Source organism: Felis catus, chromosome A2, assembly GCF_018350175.1.
Source record: "Felis catus isolate Fca126 chromosome A2, F.catus_Fca126_mat1.0, whole genome shotgun sequence".
In the NCBI taxonomy this organism is placed as follows: domain Eukaryota; kingdom Metazoa; phylum Chordata; class Mammalia; order Carnivora; family Felidae; genus Felis; species Felis catus.
In genome coordinates this window covers 104,674,465-104,692,602 of record NC_058369.1, presented here as the reverse complement: position 1 = coordinate 104,692,602, position 18,138 = coordinate 104,674,465, and the positions used below count along the sequence as shown (strand labels likewise).

Genomic DNA, 18,138 nt, shown 5'->3' with positions numbered 1-18,138 from the left:
AAATTAAAGGAGCATTCCATTGTAGTTATATAAATTTTCCTGAACACTTCATCATGAAAATTTTAATTACCCAATGTAGATTTATAACTTTACATCTACTAGATGTATGAGCTTGAATGGAACATTTGATTAGGGGAGTTTGGCTATAGATAATAATTTGGTTTTTCCATGTTACTGAGTTATCAGTCCTCAATATATAATTGCAAAAGAATGTTATTTGAGAACTTTTCAATGATTTTTTCAATATTTTTAAACCCACGAGGATAATAAAGTTCTAGCTAATTTTTTCTCATTCCTAACTGCAATCATGTACATATAATATACATTAAAGTAGCAGAGATTTTTGAGGTTGCTTTTGAGATTGATTCAGAAGTTTTAGAGTGCCAGAGTTGCTCATTCACACAACTGTAAATCAAAACCAACCAATATCTTCCATGTGCTTTTAAAGGGAATTCTTTATCAGCAGTACACCTTTCAGCAACACAATATAGTAATTGTGAAGGTTGTTGAAAGCTATTTTATCTGCTCATTCATAATTCAAATGAAAGAGGTGATTGGATATATCTCAAAGGCAATATGTCCTACGGCTGCCACTTTAAGCCTGATGGTGTTTTGTATTTATTTCAGTCTGAAAGAGCAATCAGAACAGATATAGGATACAGAAAATATGATCAAAAGTCAGGAGTTTGATTTTCCATGTGTCAAATGCAGTGTTGAAGTGCTGAAAGTTTTAATACTAACCTAATTGTGAAGTCATTTATTTTATTCTAGCATTCCTCAGAAGGCATAAATTGCTACAAGATGCTATCCGTTTATTTAGTCTTAAAATGCATCAAATGTTTCTGTCTTTCCATCCCCTATGATTGTTTGGTGTTAATTGCCCTCAAAAATGATCTTAGCAGAGAAGGCAAGGGAATGCTTATCTAGCAATTTACTAGTAGCATTAAGGATTTTAATTGTGCTAGATAAACATGACAGGCAATTATTGAGTGTTGTTTCATACTAGAAAATAAAAATGGAATGCTAGGCATTATAGTCTTTTGCAGTTTTGTCTTTATGTCAATGCCTAATTTATATCTGTTAACAATTTAATAGGTTGAATTTTATTTGAGAGATGTTTTCTAGAATATGCTATTGGAAGATCAGACATAAAAGTTTTATATCTGCTTACTTCATAATACAATGTGAATCAGCCAGAAGTCATACGTGTTAAGTCTCACTAATGCCATAATACTGCAACAGATAAAATGGAAAGAAAGAATTTCCATTTATCTGTTACCTTGTGAAGTAGTGACATGAACAACCATGTGATTCTCTTTTCAACTCTGAGTACTAAATAACAAAAGGTTAAAAGTTTACTTTTGTAGTCATTTTGAAGGTGGGGAAATGCAAGTCTTCTCGAAATATTTCAATAATTTATTACCTTTATAACAACAGATAAAGAAGGGTACTATATCATAATAAAGGGGACAGTCTGAGAATCATATCTAACAATCATAAATATTTACACCCCTGACATGATAACACCCAAATATATAAAACAACTACAAACATAAAGTAACTCATTGATAATAATACACTGATAGTATCACACTTTACCATCCCATTACATCAATGGACATATCATCTAAACATAAACAGGAAGATAATGGCTTCGAATGACACACTGGACCACAGTGTGAACTTAACCGATGTATTCAGAAAATTCCATCTAAAACAGCAGAATACACATTCTTTTCAAGTTCACATAGGTCATTCTCTAGAACAGATCAGATATCTGTATATACTAATATACAGATATACTAATATCTGATTAGTTTACAAAGCAAGCCTTAACAAATACAAAAAGATTGATGTCATACCATGCACGTTTTCTGACCACAGCACCGTTTTCTGACCACAGCACCTTCTACCTACTGTGAGTGGGTAGAAGTCCACCCAATAAAAAAAAAATCTGAAATGCCACAAATATATGGAGGTTAAACAATGTTCTACTAAACAATGAATGGGTCAACCAGGAAATCAAAGAAGAAATTTTAAAAAATACATGTAAACAAATGAAAATGAAAACACAATGGTCCAAAGCCTTTGGGATGCAGCAAAAGTGGTCCTAACAGGGAAGTATATAGCAGTACAGACCTACATTAAGAAGCAAGAAAAATCTCAAATAAACAACCTAACCTTATACTTAAAAGGGTTAGAAAAAGAACAAACACAAAGCCTAAACCAGGCAGAAGGAAGGAAATAATAAATATTAGAGTAGAAATAAATGATAAAAATAACAATAACAACAAAACAATAGAACAGATTAATGAAACTAGGAGTGGTTCTTTGAAAAAACTTACTAAAATTGATACACCTGTATCAAAAAGGAAAGACTTATCAAAAAGAGAAAGTACCCAAGTCAATAAAATCACAAATGAGAGAAGATAACTAACAATGCCACAGAAATACAAATAATTATACGAAATACTATGAAAAATTATATGCCAACGGATTGGACAACCTTGAATAAATGGATAAACTCCTAGAAATATATGAACAACCAAAAAGAAAACAGGAAGAAATAGAAAACTTGAACATACCAATAACCAGCCAAATAATTGAATCAGTAACCAAAAAACTCCCAATAAACAAAGTCCAGGAGCATGGACTCACAGGCAAATTCTTCCAGACATTTAAAGAAGAGTTGATACCTATTCTTTTCAAACTATTCCCAAAAACAGAAAAGGAAGGAAAACTTCCAGACTCCTTCTTTGAGGTCAACATTACCCTGATACCAAAACCAGATAAAGACTCCACTAAAAAAGAGAACAGTAAGCCAATATCCCTGATAAACAGGGATGCAGAAATTCTCAATACCAGACCAGTAAGCCAAATTCAACACTCAGCGTTATATACTACATTAATAAAAGAAAGGATAAAAGCCATATGATTCTCTCGATAGATGCAGAAAAAGCATTTGACAAAGAACAACATCCATTCATGATAAAAACTCTCAACAAAGTTGGGATACAGGGAACATAACATAATAAAGGCCATATATGAAAAACCCACAAGTAATATCATCCTAAATGGGGAAAAACTGAGAGCTTTTTCTCTACAGTCAGGAACACTGGGGATGTCCACTCTCATCACTGTTACTTAACATACCACTGGAAATCTTAACCATAGCAATCAGACAACAAAAATAAATAAAAAGCATCCAAATCAGTAAGGAAGACGTAAAACTTACACTATTTGCAGATGACATGGTACTCTATATAGAAAACCAGAAAGACTCCACCAAAAATTGCTAGAACTGATACAAGAATTCAGTAAAGTCGCAGGATACAAAATTAATGTACAGAAATCTGTTGCATTTCTATACACCAATAATGAAGCAGAAGAGAGAAAAATTAAGGAATCATTCCCATTTACAAGTGCACCCAAAACAACATGATACCTAGGAATAAGCCTAACCAAAGAAGTTAAAGACCTATACTCTGAAAAATATAAAACACCAATGAAAGGAATTCATGAGGACACAAAGCAGTGAAAAAACAGTCTGTGCTCATGGATTGGAGGAACAAATATTATTAAAATGTCTATACTACCCAAAGCAATCTACTCATTCAATGAAATCCCTATCAAAATAGCATCAACATTTTTCACAGAGCTAGAACAAACAATCCTAAAACTTGTATGGAACCACAATAGACCCTGAATAGCCAAAGCAGTCTTGAAAATCAAAGCTGGAGGCATCACAAAACCAGATTTCAAGTTACATTACACAGCTTTAGTGATCAAAGCAGTATGGTGCTGGTACAAAAACAGACACATAAATCAATGGAACAGAAAAGAAAACTCGGAAATGAACCTACAACTATATGGTCAATTAATCTTCAACAAAGCAGGAAAGAATATCCAATGGGAAAAAGACAGTCTTTTCTTTTTTATTTTTTTTTTTTATTTTTTTAATGTTTATTTTTGAGACAGAGACAGAGCATGAACAGGGGAGGGGCAGAGAGAGAGGGAGACACAGAATCTGAAACGGGCTCCAGGCTCTGAGCTGTCAGCACAGAGCCCGACGCGGGGCTCGAACTCAGGGATCGTGAGATCATGACCTGAGCCTAAGTCGGACGCTTAACCGACTGAGCCACCCAGGCACCCCAAGACAGTCTTTTCAACAAATGGCATTGGGAAAACTGGACCATTTTCTTATACCATACACAAAAATAAATTCAAAGTGGATTAAAAACATAAATGTGAGGCATAAAACCATAAAAATCTTCAAGGAAAACATAGGCAGCTATTTCTTTCACATCAGCCATAGCAACGTCTTTATGGATATGTCTCCTGAGACAAGGGAAACAAAAGCAAAAATAAACTATTGGAACTACACCAAAATAAAAAGCTTCTGTACAGTGAAGGAAACAATCAACAATTCTAAAAGGCAACCTGTGGAATGAGAGAAGATATTTGCAAATGGCATATCTGATAAAGGGTTAGTATCCAAAATCTATAAAAACTTATCAAACTCAACACCTAAAAAATGAATAATCCAGTTAAAAATGGACAGGAGATGTGAATAGACATTTTTCCAAAGAAGACATACAGATGACCAACAGACACATGAGAAGATGCTCAACATCACTGATCATCAGGGAAATACAGATCAAAACTATAATAAGATATTACCTCACACCTGTCAGAATGGCTAAAATCAACAACACAACAAACCAACAAGTATTGGTGAGGATATGGAGAAAAAAAGGAATCCTCTCGCCTTGTTGGTGGGAATGCAAACTGGTGCAGCCACTCTGGAAAACAGTATGGAGGTTCCTCAAAAAAGTGAAAAATAGAACTATGTGTTTACACAAGGAATACAAAAATACAAATTCACAGGGATACATGCACCACAATGTTTATAGCAACATTATTTACAATAGCCAAATTATGAATGAGTATAGGGGGAAAAAAGAGAGGCAAACCAAGAAGCAGACCCTTAACTATAGAGAACAAACTGATGGTTACCAGTAGGAAGATAGGTTAAATTGCTGGTGGGGATTAAGGAGGGCACTTGTGTTGAGCACTGGGTATTGTATGGAAGTGTTGAATCACTATATTTTATACCTGAATCAATATTAGATTGTATGTTAATTAACTGAAACTTAAATAAAAACTTTAAAAAGTATAAAATAATTTATTACCTTTGAAATACTAGCATGCTTTGCCAAAGCTATTGATAACATTTGGAAATATTTGGTATTTTAAAAAATTGTGCTTTTACAAGCATTAAACAATTTGGCCACAGAATACCATTGATTTGGAAATGACTTTAGGCATTTCTACAGTTTGATTTTATTTCATAAACTATTACTTTGAAATATAAAATGAATTATTACTGGCCCTTTTGAGAGTTCCATTTTTAAGCATCTCCTACTGGTTTATTTATTTATTTATTTCTTGCAATTGTATGTGAATCCACAATTACCTTGATAAAAGGATTTCAATAAAAAAACAATGGTGAGTAAACGCAAGAAAATACATTAAATTTCTAAAAGTGAGACCCTATCCCAACTGAACTGTATCATAATGTTGGGGATTGCTAGAAACCTGCAATTTTAGCATGTGTTCCACATAATTTGTGATAAAGCTAGGAAATACTGTGTAGTAACTGGCTAGCTTTTTAACACTGTCTCAACTGTAACTTTGGTTACAAGCTTCTAGATGAAATTTATCATACTGGTTTTTTAGGTGGTCTTGTTTCGTTATAATGAAAGGTTCTCTTTTAAATCTACCTACAATAAAAAGAATGAAATACTTAGGAATAAATTTAACAAATGAAGTGTTAAGATGTGTACACTAAAAATTAGAAACCATCAGTGAAAGAAATGAAAGACCTAAATAAATGGAAAGAAATTCCATGTATCTGGATTATTAAGATGGCAATACTCCCAAATTGATCAAGCCATTCAGCATAATTCCCATCAAAAACTTAGCTGCCATTTTGGGTAAGACTTGACAAGCTGATTCTAAGATGCATATGGAAATGCAAAGCACCCAAAAGCTGAAACTATTTTAAAAATAAGAGCAAAGTAGGAGGACTCACGCATTCTGACTTCAAAACTTCAAAACAAAGTTACAGTAATCAAGACAGTGTGGTATTGGCATAGAGATCAATAGAATGGCATTTAGAATTGAGATATAAACCCTTATATTTATGGTCAATTGATTTTCAACAAGGGTACCAAAATAATTCAATGTAGAAAAAATAGCCTTTTCAACAAATGGGCCTGGAATAACATGATAACCACATATAAAAGAATGAAGTTGGACCCCCCCCACACAGCTTTTCATAACATATACAAAAATTAAGTGATCCATATTCCTAAATATGAGAGCTAAAACTATAAAACTCTTAGAAGAAAACCTAGGTGTAAATCTTTATTACCTCAGATTAGGTAATAGTTTTCTAGATGTGACCTCAGAGCCCAACAACCAAAGAAAAAAATAGGTAAATTAGACTCATTGACATTTAAAATTTCATTCTTCAAAGGACCCTAAAATTAAAAAGACAAGTTTTGACAAATGTAGAAGTTGGAACACGCATACCTTGCTAGTGGTATTATAAAATGGTACACTTTTGGAAAACAGTTTGACAATTGCCTCAAAAAGTTAAATATAGAGTTACCATATGAGCCAGCATTCCACTTGTAGATATACACCCATGAGAATTAAAAACATGTTCAAACAGAAATTTATACACAAATGTTCATAGCATTATCCGTACTATACAAAATAGGAAAATAACTAAAATATCAATCAACTGATGAATGGATAAGCAAAATATATCTATACAATGGATCATTATTCAGTCACAAAAAGGAATGACGTACTAACATATGCTATAACCTAGAGGAACCCTGAAAACACTATACTAAGTGAAATAAGCCAATCAGAAAGACCACATAATGTTTGATTTCATTTTATGAGATGTCCAGAATTGGTGCATTCTTAGGGATAGAAAATAGATGAGTGGTAGCCAGGGTGTCGAGGGAAAGGAAAATAGGAGATGGCTGCTAACGGGTATAGGGTTTCTCTTCGTGGTGATGAAAATGTTCTAAAATTAGATAGTCGTGACAGTTGTATGACCCACTGAATATATTAAAATCCAAAACGTGAGCTGACTTTTATGGTATGTGAATTTGCTCCATAAAAAAATTTATAAACCTACCTAGAGTTCCCTTGTACAAGTTGTTTATATTATTATCATTTTCAAAATCAAATCCTTGAAGTTGATGTAAAATGTTACAAGAACAATCCCTCTGCACATCAGAGTATTACACAGAACAGCCATGCATTTGACTCTCGACCAAGGGAAATTTTGCTTTCTCCACATTTTGGCCTGGAGAATACTAATGATAAATTGATACTGTGAAATGCCAAGCTGGTAATAAGAGACTGTTCCAGGAAAATGCACCCATTTCTCAAATCACATCTGTAGATGATTAAGTTAATTGGCTGTGTGATTTGATGGAGCGAGTAATGGACTAGACCCCATCTCTTACTGTGTGCCCCCACACTTGTCAATTACCTTTCTGCATTTGTTAGAATATCCAGTAGAAAATCAATACCTACCTGCCCGATACATTTATAAGATTTTTGAGACAATCAAATGAAAACAAGATCTAAAGTTGTTTTGAAATTGACAGCACTATAAAAATATGAGACATTATTTATTTAACATTCTTCACTCTCCTTCTCCGGATTTGATTTTCAAAGAAGGGAAAGCATAAGGTGCTAAGTTAAACGCTCCCTTTCAGATATTGATTGAGATGCTCTGGCTTTCTTCTTGAGGAAGAACATTGCATGGACTCAAAAACTTGAACTTGCGTGACATTAACAGAGAGCATTTTATAGAAAACCGTTATAATTTTTTTAATGTATCATTCTGACAGCATGAGAATGATATAGCAGCGGACAGGTTATTGTCAATTAAACACGAGCTGTCAGAAAGTCAGAAATGTTGAGGTATGGTGAGCATGAATCCTAAGCAGATCATATGGCAGCTGCTCAGCTGTTATTTTAACAGAGTCCTCGTACGTGTGTGTCATTTTCCTGCAGAATTTAATTTGAGTCCCTAACGACGGAGACATCTTTGCATTTGCATGTTGCTGTCAAGTCGAACTTGGACCTTCTAAGTGAGCTAGCATGGTGGGTGGTAGTGTGCAAGTGACATGTGGAGGAGATGGCTCTCATCTCATTTTCTTCCATTTAGGTTACATCGAAGAGGCTTGCATCATCCCTTGTCCCTCTGACTGCAAGCTTAGTGAGTGGTCCAACTGGTCACGGTGCAGCAAGTCCTGTGGGAGCGGTGTGAAGGTTCGGTCTAAATGGTTGCGTGAAAAACCATATAATGGAGGGAGGCCTTGCCCTAAATTGGACCATGTCAACCAGGTATTTTCTCCCATTGATTCTTATATTGAGAATACTGCATATTGTTTACAATCACTGTGATCTATTTTTTTCTTCAAATGGAGAAGAGTAAATAATAGCCCCTTTCAAATTTGACCCATTTTACCTTTAGAATGCCTGAGTTAATGTATGTATGCTATTAAAATACCAAATCAGATGTATCATCTTTGCATCACATTTAGTACCCAGCATGTATATGCATATGAATATAATTAAATGGAAATTAAAACGACACCTACCTTTAAGATAATATCATAAAATTGTATCTAGCTGTGTGCTGAGAGCAAGATTGTCTCATTATTATACTTCCCTAGAATGTCAGAAAAGATATCTCAATTACCAACTACTTAAAATGAAAGCAAGTATATGGGTTGGGTCTAAAACTAGGAAATAGGTTTTGGATGTTCATTTAAATTTGTTTGATATAAAGTATGTTAAGAAAAAAATATATAAAGATGACCTCAAAGTCAGTGTTACTATGTTATCTACCAATTTAGTCATTGACCTGTTCAATTTTATCTGGAACTTTATTTGATTTTGTATGCTCACTTCGTTATCTGCTGTTCATAGTTATTGTGTTCTACTGGAGATATGACGTAAAAAGGCTAATAGAGGGAATGGTGACAAATTCAAATGTAATATAAGATGTAGGCAGTTATTGGGGTGCCTGGGTGGCGCAGTCGGTTAAGCGTCCGACTTCAGCCAGGTCACAATCTCGCGGTCCGGGAGTTCGAGCCCCGCGTCGGGCTCTGGGCTGATGGCTCAGAGCCTGCAGCCTGTTTCCGATTCTGTGTCTCCCTCTCTCTCTGCCCCTCCCCCGTTCATGCTCTGTCTCTCTCTGTCCCAAAAATAAATAAACGTTGAAAAAAAAATTAAATAAAAAAAAAGATGTAGACAGTTATTATCTTGTTTGACCTACATGTGAGTTAAAAAAGAATAAATTTAATATAGGATATGTAGATAATAAGGTATGAATTTATATTGTCAGAGTCAAATGAAATAAGTCATATATGAACCAATCTTAAATATGTAGATAGGTTTCACGCATACACAGACCATCTAATTTTAATCTCCAAACACACTGCTTTCCAGTACACGTACTTTACTTCCTAAATTAACTTAAATTATTAGTGATAATAAAGGTATACTATAGGGTGTTCCCTTCAACTTGCTAAATGGAATGCCGCCCAATTCATGAATCAGATAATAAAGCCAATTAGATCTTCAAAAATGATAATGATGAAGTAAAAATAAATGTACACCCTAGAGAAAATAAATTTTGAATAAAGAAATTAAAGATGAACAAAATGGAGAATTACATGCTACAGGAAGTACCACTCTGAAAAAAATCTTGGTTTTTCCCTTGAGTGAATTTGCTGCATGTTCCCTTAAAGGCAACCAAAGGCAAATAATACACTGCACTGCTGCCATCTACTGGTAATTGAGTTTCCCTGCCAGAGTGAATATTTGCAAAGAAGAAAATTCAGTTACCTGACCCTAATGAAACAGAATAACTGAAATGTAAGGTTCATAATGCAAAAGAATATTTTTTACAAGTTTTGAAATCTTAAATTTTCAATGGTAAATTTAAATTGTAATAACTTTTGATCCATGATTCTAATAAAGAGAAATTTGACATATGTACATGGGTTCAGAGTGTGTGTGTGTGTGTGTGTGTGTGTGTGTGTGTACAGCCAGTCAGCCCTTCAATTAAATAAGCCATGCTTGCCTCAGCATGTTTTTACTAGTAAATTTTTAAAGGTTCAAGACCTTCTTCCAAGTTGTCTTTGCTATGAAAATTCTTTTACCTAAATCATTTCTCTGTCACTCTCCAACTCTGATAAAATTTAATTTTGATGGTGGCATTTGCGTACTTGTTAATCAGCTTACTGGTGTAAATTACAACATTAACAACTGAAAAATTCCAGCTAAAACTAGAAATACTAGATTGCTGACTATTTGAGTATAAATGTCCTACATTAAAAAAAATAGAATTTTCTAGGATTTATCAGTAACATGTTAGTAAAGAATATGCCAAGGTTTGTGTTAATTTTGAAAATTATAAGTCACATGGATTTTTTGCTAGAATTCTACATTCCTCAATAAAATAATCAGTGGTCCATTGACTTGAAAATGGTCTTTGATTTTCCACTTTCTAATTAAGGAAGCAAATTCTCATTTCCTTGTGGATGGATTGATTAAATGTAGATGGATTGATTAAAATCAATAGATTAATCAATCAATCTATGGATAGATTTCATTCCCAATTTGGATCACAAAATATTTGCAGTCATTTATCAGTCCCGCATGATATGTATTTTTAGGTCTAGTCAGTTTCTTAAGATTTCTTCATCCTGTTCATCTAATCTTTACCTTGACTGTGCTGTTTGCAATACTCATTTGTGTATCTTCACTTTCAACAACAATTAGGAGTTGCTTTTTCTCTTTTAGGGCTTAATAAAAATATTCTAATCATCTACCAAAAAAGAAAAGTAGACTTTTATGTGTGGATAACATAATATTTAAAACTTAGAACATGAACTTTTTTGTTCAATATACTGACATTTTTTCCTTATTTTTTTCTTTCTTTTCCTCATTCCTGTTGAACACTACTCCAGGCACAGGTAAGAATTTTTAAACCTCCTGATTCGTGGTAGAGTGCTGCTTGTTTTCTTTTTCACTCCTGACTTCAGAGAATGGATTTCTTTTTCTGCTGTTGTCTTTTATCTTTTACAGGGAGAAAATAGCACATTTTCCATACAATTTTTGTTTTGCATCTGTTTCTCTCTCTCTCTCTCTCTCTGTCCTTCTAGCTTGCTACCTGTGTTTTCTCATTTTAATATCAGGGCCTGAGATACAGGAGTGGGGGGAACAAGTTTCACTTCACCAGCCTTGAAAAGGCAACGACACCTGTTGTTAACGATGTCATGCTTCTTGGAGGGAGGGGTAAAGGTGCAGGTAGGCTGAGGATGGGTGGCAGGAAGTTGCTCTGAACTGATTTGTATTCAGTCTAGTGTAGGAGATTAAAATGAAAACCATTGAAAGATTAGGAAAAATGGCATTTCTCTTTCAGTGTTTTCCTTCCCCACAAGTTGTAGGGTAATGTTTTACCTGGTAGTATTTAGTCCCATTTAAATACAGTACCCAATGTGAAGGTGATCATTTAAAATAGTAATTGTGGATTCTTACGCCAGCAGCGCATATGATTTATTCTCACTTGGAATGGGTCTCCTTTACTCACTCACTGAAATTTGCACAAAAGAATAGCTCCAAGGGGCTATTTATATCTATATTTTCTGGATTTTTCTGGAATTAAGTAGTTACAAAAAACATATACTTGTGTGTGTGTGTGTGTGTGTGTGTGTGTGTGTGTGTGTGTGTGTTGTGAAATAGGAAATAGAGTTGAATGACCATAGATTTTGAAATCATTTTAAAAGACATTTTTCTTTAACGGTTGAGTCAGCTGTGTTGCAGTAGATTATGGTTTATTTATTTCCTTGATTTAGTCATTGTTCTCCTTGAGAAAAGAGCAAAATTGGTTCATTGTTCTAAAATCCTGAGACCAACACCCCACCCTAAATGTGGGGCTTTCAGCCTTCATGGACACCAGAGGACAGACAAGTTTGCTTTGTGTTATGTGGCTCTCCCTGCTTTGGGCTGTATCTGTATAATACGAGACCAATTTCAGACCTTGCTTCCAAGCCCTGAATGATTGAGGGTTAGTTTTAAAGAGGCTTATTTCCTTATTTTTTACCGTTTAACTCAGTTTCACATATGGAATGCAAAAAAAAAAAAAGAGTATAAATTCTTATTATTACATACATTTATTTGAAAAACAGGCCAAGTCATATTTTTTTTAAAAAAACAACTAGTTTTATATGCTTATTTACTTTATTAATTCATCTATTCATTCATTCATCTATTCAACAAACCTCTGTGGAATGCCTAACATCTGAGCACTCTGGCCTAAGCATTGGAGACACACAGGCCTGTGAACAAGACAGATGGCCCATGAAATCACAGTGCTGTGTGGTGTGGGTCAGTATAGGACAGTGTGTAATGGGTCTCATGTGCTCCACCTGATCAGAACTGCACCTGTGATGTCAAACTGGATCAAGAGAACACAGCACCGCTAGCCCTGCCCATCACTACTCTAACTCTCAGATTTCCTATATTCCTAGTTTAGAATAATGAACAAGAAAGGAGAGGAGTGAAAAGAATGTAATGATTGTTGTGATGTGAAGTGTCCCCACATATCCTCATCAGGTTCCCTGAGGAGAAATCCCTGAGAATTCATTGTGTGTGTTTCAGGTGTATGAGGTCGTTCCTTGCCACAGTCAGTGCAACCAGTACGTATGGGTCACAGAGCCATGGAGCATCTGCAAAGTGACCTTTGTCAACATGCGAGATAACTGTGGAGAGGGTGTGCAAACCCGAAAAGTGAGGTAAGGCCAAGCATGGTTATGTGGACAAGGAACGCTCGATCTCCTCCCGATCTCACGTGTGCCACTCTCACTCCTCCCCAGTCTCCTGAATAAAACTGTCATTAGTTTTATTTCTAGGGAATCTGAGTGCACGGAAAACTCTAAGGGGATCTGCTTCAAGCAACAGTTTGTCACACTGGGTCTTCTGACATCAGGAGCCTCACTTCAAGGTGCTCCTGTGAAAAGAAAGGTTCACATATTGAATACAAGCTGAACTCGTGCAGATTTTCTCAACCCCAATACCTTTTTTCTTGAAGGCCAAAAATATTTCTTACTGCTTTTTAATGATAATCTATTATAAATCCTTGCTCCTTTACATCAAACTGGCTAAGTTTTGAATATTCTCTTCTCCTCCAGGAAGCCTTCTCTGGCCGCACTGCCCAGTAGGGTAGCCACTAGCCATATGTGGCTATTTAACTTTAAATTTTTTTAATGTTTATTTATTTTTGGGAGACAGACAGAGTAGGGGAGGGACAGAGAGAGAGGGAGACACAGAATCTGAAGCAGGCTCCAGGCTCTGAGCCATCAGCACAGAGCCCCACACAGGGCTTGAGATCATGACCTGGGCTGAAGTCAGACGCTCAACTGACTGAACCACCCAGGTACCCCTATTTCACTTTAGTATATGTGCTGCCGAAGCGAGCACACCCCTATTTCACTTTAAATTTAAACTGATTAAGGGGCACCTGGGTGGATCAGTCAATTAAGCGACAGACTCTTGGTTTCGCCTCAGGTCATGATCTCACAGTTTGCGAGTTTGAGCCCCACATTGAGCTCTGCACTGACAGTACAGAGCCTGCTTGGGATTCCTCTCTCTCTCTGTCCTTCCCATTCCCTCTCTCCCTCTCTCTCTCTCAAAATAAATAAATAAACTTTAAAAAAATACATTTAAACTAGTTACAATTAAATTAAGAATGCATTTCCTCAGCCACACTAGACACATTTCAAGTGCTCAATAGCCAGAGGTGGCTAACAGCTGTTCTGTCAGACTGCAGAGATATAGAGTATTTCCATCATCACAGAAAGTTCTGTTGAGCAGTGTTGCCCTATAGTACCCCATATGCCGCTCTTTGTTTTGAAAGGATCCATTTACTGATCTGTCATTTTTATTAAACTCTATCATTTTCTCCAAACTGAGATCCTGTCATATTCATACAAATTCCCTAATGCTTAATACAAGTTTTATACTCATTAAGTTGCCCCTACAGTATCTGCATATGCCTCTTAGGGGTTCTAGAACCCTACCAAACAAGTGTATTTGGTTTTATTATCTCCACTTTGTAGAGGAGACTCAGAATTACTAAGTAATTTACCTAAAACACGCATCTAGAAAAGTGACAGAATTGGCATTCAATCCACAGTCTCTTGTCACTCTTTTTTTCTATACTGAATTTTTTTAATGTTTATTTTTGACAGTGAGAGAGAGTGAGTGAGAGGGGGAAGGGCAGAGAGAGAGGGAGACAGGGAATCTGAAGCAAGCTCCAGGCTCTGAGCTGTCAGCACAAATCCCGATGCGGGGCTCGAACCCACGAACCATGAGATGATGACCCAAGTTGAAGTTGGACGCTCAACCAACTGAGCCACCTAGGTGCCCTGTTTTATCACTTTTTATACCAGTTTCTTCCAACCCTTCTGAGTGACACACAGTAAAGACAAATGTAAAAACATCCAGAACTTGACTACTTATGTTATGAGGAAGCCCACTGTCACCCATGATCTAACTTTTCATGAATAAGATTTATATTTCTCAGCAGAAAAGTAGAGCAAATTAGCATTCGTATCATAAAACTTTGGCACACTATGTGTAACTTTGCTTCCAGGAATAATAATTTCTATCTGTTTTTCCCAAGCCCTCTGAACTCTCAAGGTATTTTTCTGAGGAACTTAATAAAGGTGGAAGAGGGCCTGTGAGGTCATATGATAGGGAAATGTAAGGAAAAGACAGAGATTCCATTTTCCACCATTCCCTTCCAAATTTAAAATTTCTCCTTCAAATTTAAAAATACTTTCCTTATAAAAGTTTTTTTGATCAAGTTGGGCTTTTAGTTAGTAAGAAAAAGCGTAATAAAGAACAAGTGGCACACCTGAGTGACTCAATCGGTTGAGCCTCCGACTCTTGCTTTCAGCTCAGGTCATGATCCCAGGGTCATGGGATGGAGCCCTGTGTTGGGCTCCGCGCTGAGCATGGAGCCTGCTTAAGATTCTCCCTCTCCCTCTGCCCCTCTCCTGACTTATGCTCTCTTTCTCTCTCTCTCGAAACAAATGTTTTTAATTAAAAGAAAGAAACTATTCTTTCAGCTTTCCCTTCAACTATCTGTGTACATGTTGCTTTTTCTTGGTTAATAAATACGCATTCTCACCATTCCCAAATACCTCTTAATCAAAGTAACTTTTGAGATCAATTTATGTTTTTAGTAAACATCTTTAATGTAAATAGAGGAAATAGAAGGTCGGTATTGATTATGATCTCTGATCACATAATAATGTTCCTTTTTGTTACTGACTTGAGTAGTAAACCTCTCTAACCTTATCCTCTGCTAATAATTAAGGTCAAAATGTACCGAGACAGCATATTCCAATTTATCCAATCCCATTCTTTCTCTTTTAGGATGGTATGGCATAGCATACACTAAGTGGCCGAAGTGATTTCCCATGGTCAGAAGGGATATTTGCTCGCGGACATTATTTTTAGAATTGCCAGCACATGGTGACAATTAAAATTAATAATAATAATAAAAAGCAACAGATTTGGTTACTTTCATGGTTGCTTTTGAATTCTCTGCAATGTAGCCCCTTATTGTCACAGCCTTGGTGGGCCTCTGGCTCCACCCTTTGCCTTCAGCTTGGTTCTGCATGATGTTATTTCTAATACAGTTCAGTTTTCTCACATCATAATTCCGTCTCCTGTGGAAAGGAGAAAGGCCAAGAATGTGAAGAAAGCAAATGCACTCAAAGTGCCTTCCATTGTGCTTAAAACTTGATCCAAATATTTAGTCTGTACTCTATAGTGATTTTAAAAGCTGGTTAATACCAAATGAAGTAAGTAAAACATAAAGAATCTGAATGTCAACAATAAGGGTCTCTTTAGCAATTGTGGCACCTTGAAATGAGGCTATTTGAATATAGTCACTAAAAGTTACATCCATAATGTATTTTCAATTTTTTTCTTAAATGGCACAAAATAGTAAAGTTTGTTCCTATTTTGTGAGTCTGTTAAGAATGCTTTTCTCTGAGTGATAGAATCATGTGATTTTTTTTTCTTCTGACTTTCCTAAACTGAATAAATTACCTATGTAATAAAAAATTAAAGAAGAAAAGCCTGTGAAAATGTAGTTTTATGTATATAAGTACTTAATCGAGTATTGAACATCTGTCCTTAACTCTGGATCAATAGGTAATTTTGCAAGTTAATCCTTGTTCGCTGTGTCAGTGCCTACCATGAATTCAATCTTTTCTTAGCAGCAAATCCAACTTTTGAGCATTAAACTCTGCTTCATGTCCTCTCAAAGCTCCTGTCAACAGAACATTTTTCAGTGCCATTGAAGATAGAACTTTTTCCTGGGAAACTAAAATTCTCCCAAAGAAATGTATAATTTTTTCTTCAGTGATGAAATCAAATATCTACCTTTGCATGTTTTTGTGGTGGCTTTCTATTTTTATCCAATATACCAAAAAAAAAGATGCGTAGGTGGTATTGTATGGGTATATTTTCAGACTAAAAATCCAACTAGGACATGACCAATAGCAGTTTTCCAGCCATTAAATGCATCCCACAGGAAAACGACGTTTCTCTTAAATTGGGCAGTACTGGATAGAAAGGCGTTTCTGCAGAGTAGGTTTGTGAAAATGCCATGTCCCCACTGATTGTAAATCCCTGGGAAAGGTGAAATTCCAGGTATAATTGATAATGTAATTTAACCAACAGTGTACAACACTGCAATGGGTTTGAGAGGCTGAAGAACTCAAGCCTGCCTTTTTAGTTCCAGCAATGCATTCTCTTCCCTAACCTATTAAGCTGACTGACCCTCTCTGAGTTATAGATGAGGGATAAAGTTTTTCTCGTCTACTAGAACAGTGCTTGGGGAGATTATTAACGTCTGTAAAAGTCAATTCTGATACTAGCCACGTTAATGAGCTCCTCAAGAGATGAGTAAACAAGACTGCCACGACTGCTTACAAAACAGTGAAACATAATAAAATGTTTGAATTGGTTCTGTTAAAAAGAAAACTAACACTAAAAAAGGTGAAGATACAGGAAGATTGAAACAACCACATTTAGAGAATGTGTGCTATTATTATTACTACTATAATTGTTTTCACTTCTGGCTTTCTTTTAAAGTTATCAGCATATAGGAGGCTAAAATTACAAAACAACTTGATAAGTGCCATCAGTTATTTTTGAAAATACCTAATGAAACCTCTCACTAGGAAAGTTCAGGATGCCTCATCTTTCATCATATAAAAATCTACCTTCTCTATGGACTATACCATTTTCTTCTGAAGAAAAAAGTGCATTATATTCCAAAATTACAACCCCTCTATGAATCTCTGTGGACCATTCCCCATTAGGTGCTACATGATATATGAGTGTAAAAGGCCCTCTCCTCTCAGAGGAAGACTGTATACCGAGTTTATAATACACACAGTGGCTATAATTATAAAAGATTATGATGACACAGTCAAGTGTGGATTTTATATCATACTGAAGCTCTGCACGTATTTATGGGAGGCAGAGATCCTTTCATGTCTTCATGTTTGGAGAATTCAATTTATAAAATGCAAACTTTCCCACCTTCCAACACCTAAATGTTGTCTTAGGAAGAACCATCTGTCCTATGGGTTGGCCATTGTTCTAATTGTCCTGGTTCTTTCACTGAATAGGTATATGTTTTCTTGTAGATGCATGCAGAATACAGCGGATGGCCCTTCTGACCATGTAGAAGATTACCTCTGTGATCCAGAAGAGATGCCCCTGGGCTCCAGAGAGTGCAAATTACCGTGTCCTGAGGATTGTGTGATATCTGAATGGGGTCCTTGGACCCGATGCACTTTGGTAAGATGATGAACCATTTATCAATATAGAGTTTACCCAGTTTTTTACCATGAAAGCTTCAGAGCTATTACTAAGAAAATAATAATTACTAAACCAAATTGCTTATGAAAGCAAGGGTGTTTTCTTGGCTACTTCATTCTA

The 18,138-nt window shown here is 35.7% G+C and overlaps 1 protein-coding gene across 5 annotated transcripts in view; it reads left to right on the top strand.

Moving 5' to 3' along the window:
- The window catches only part of THSD7A (thrombospondin type 1 domain containing 7A), a 664,277-nt gene that overhangs the window by 609,755 nt on the left and 36,384 nt on the right, over positions 1-18,138 (top strand). For all 5 annotated transcript variants that reach the window (XM_045052422.1, XM_045052423.1, XM_019825529.3 and 2 more), the window contains 4 exons: positions 8,264-8,442; positions 11,079-11,084; positions 12,772-12,905; positions 17,844-17,997. In XM_045052422.1, coding sequence (XP_044908357.1) covers positions 8,264-8,442; positions 11,079-11,084; positions 12,772-12,905; positions 17,844-17,997 — 473 coding nt within the window. The remainder of the gene's footprint in view (positions 1-8,263; positions 8,443-11,078; positions 11,085-12,771; positions 12,906-17,843; positions 17,998-18,138) is intronic.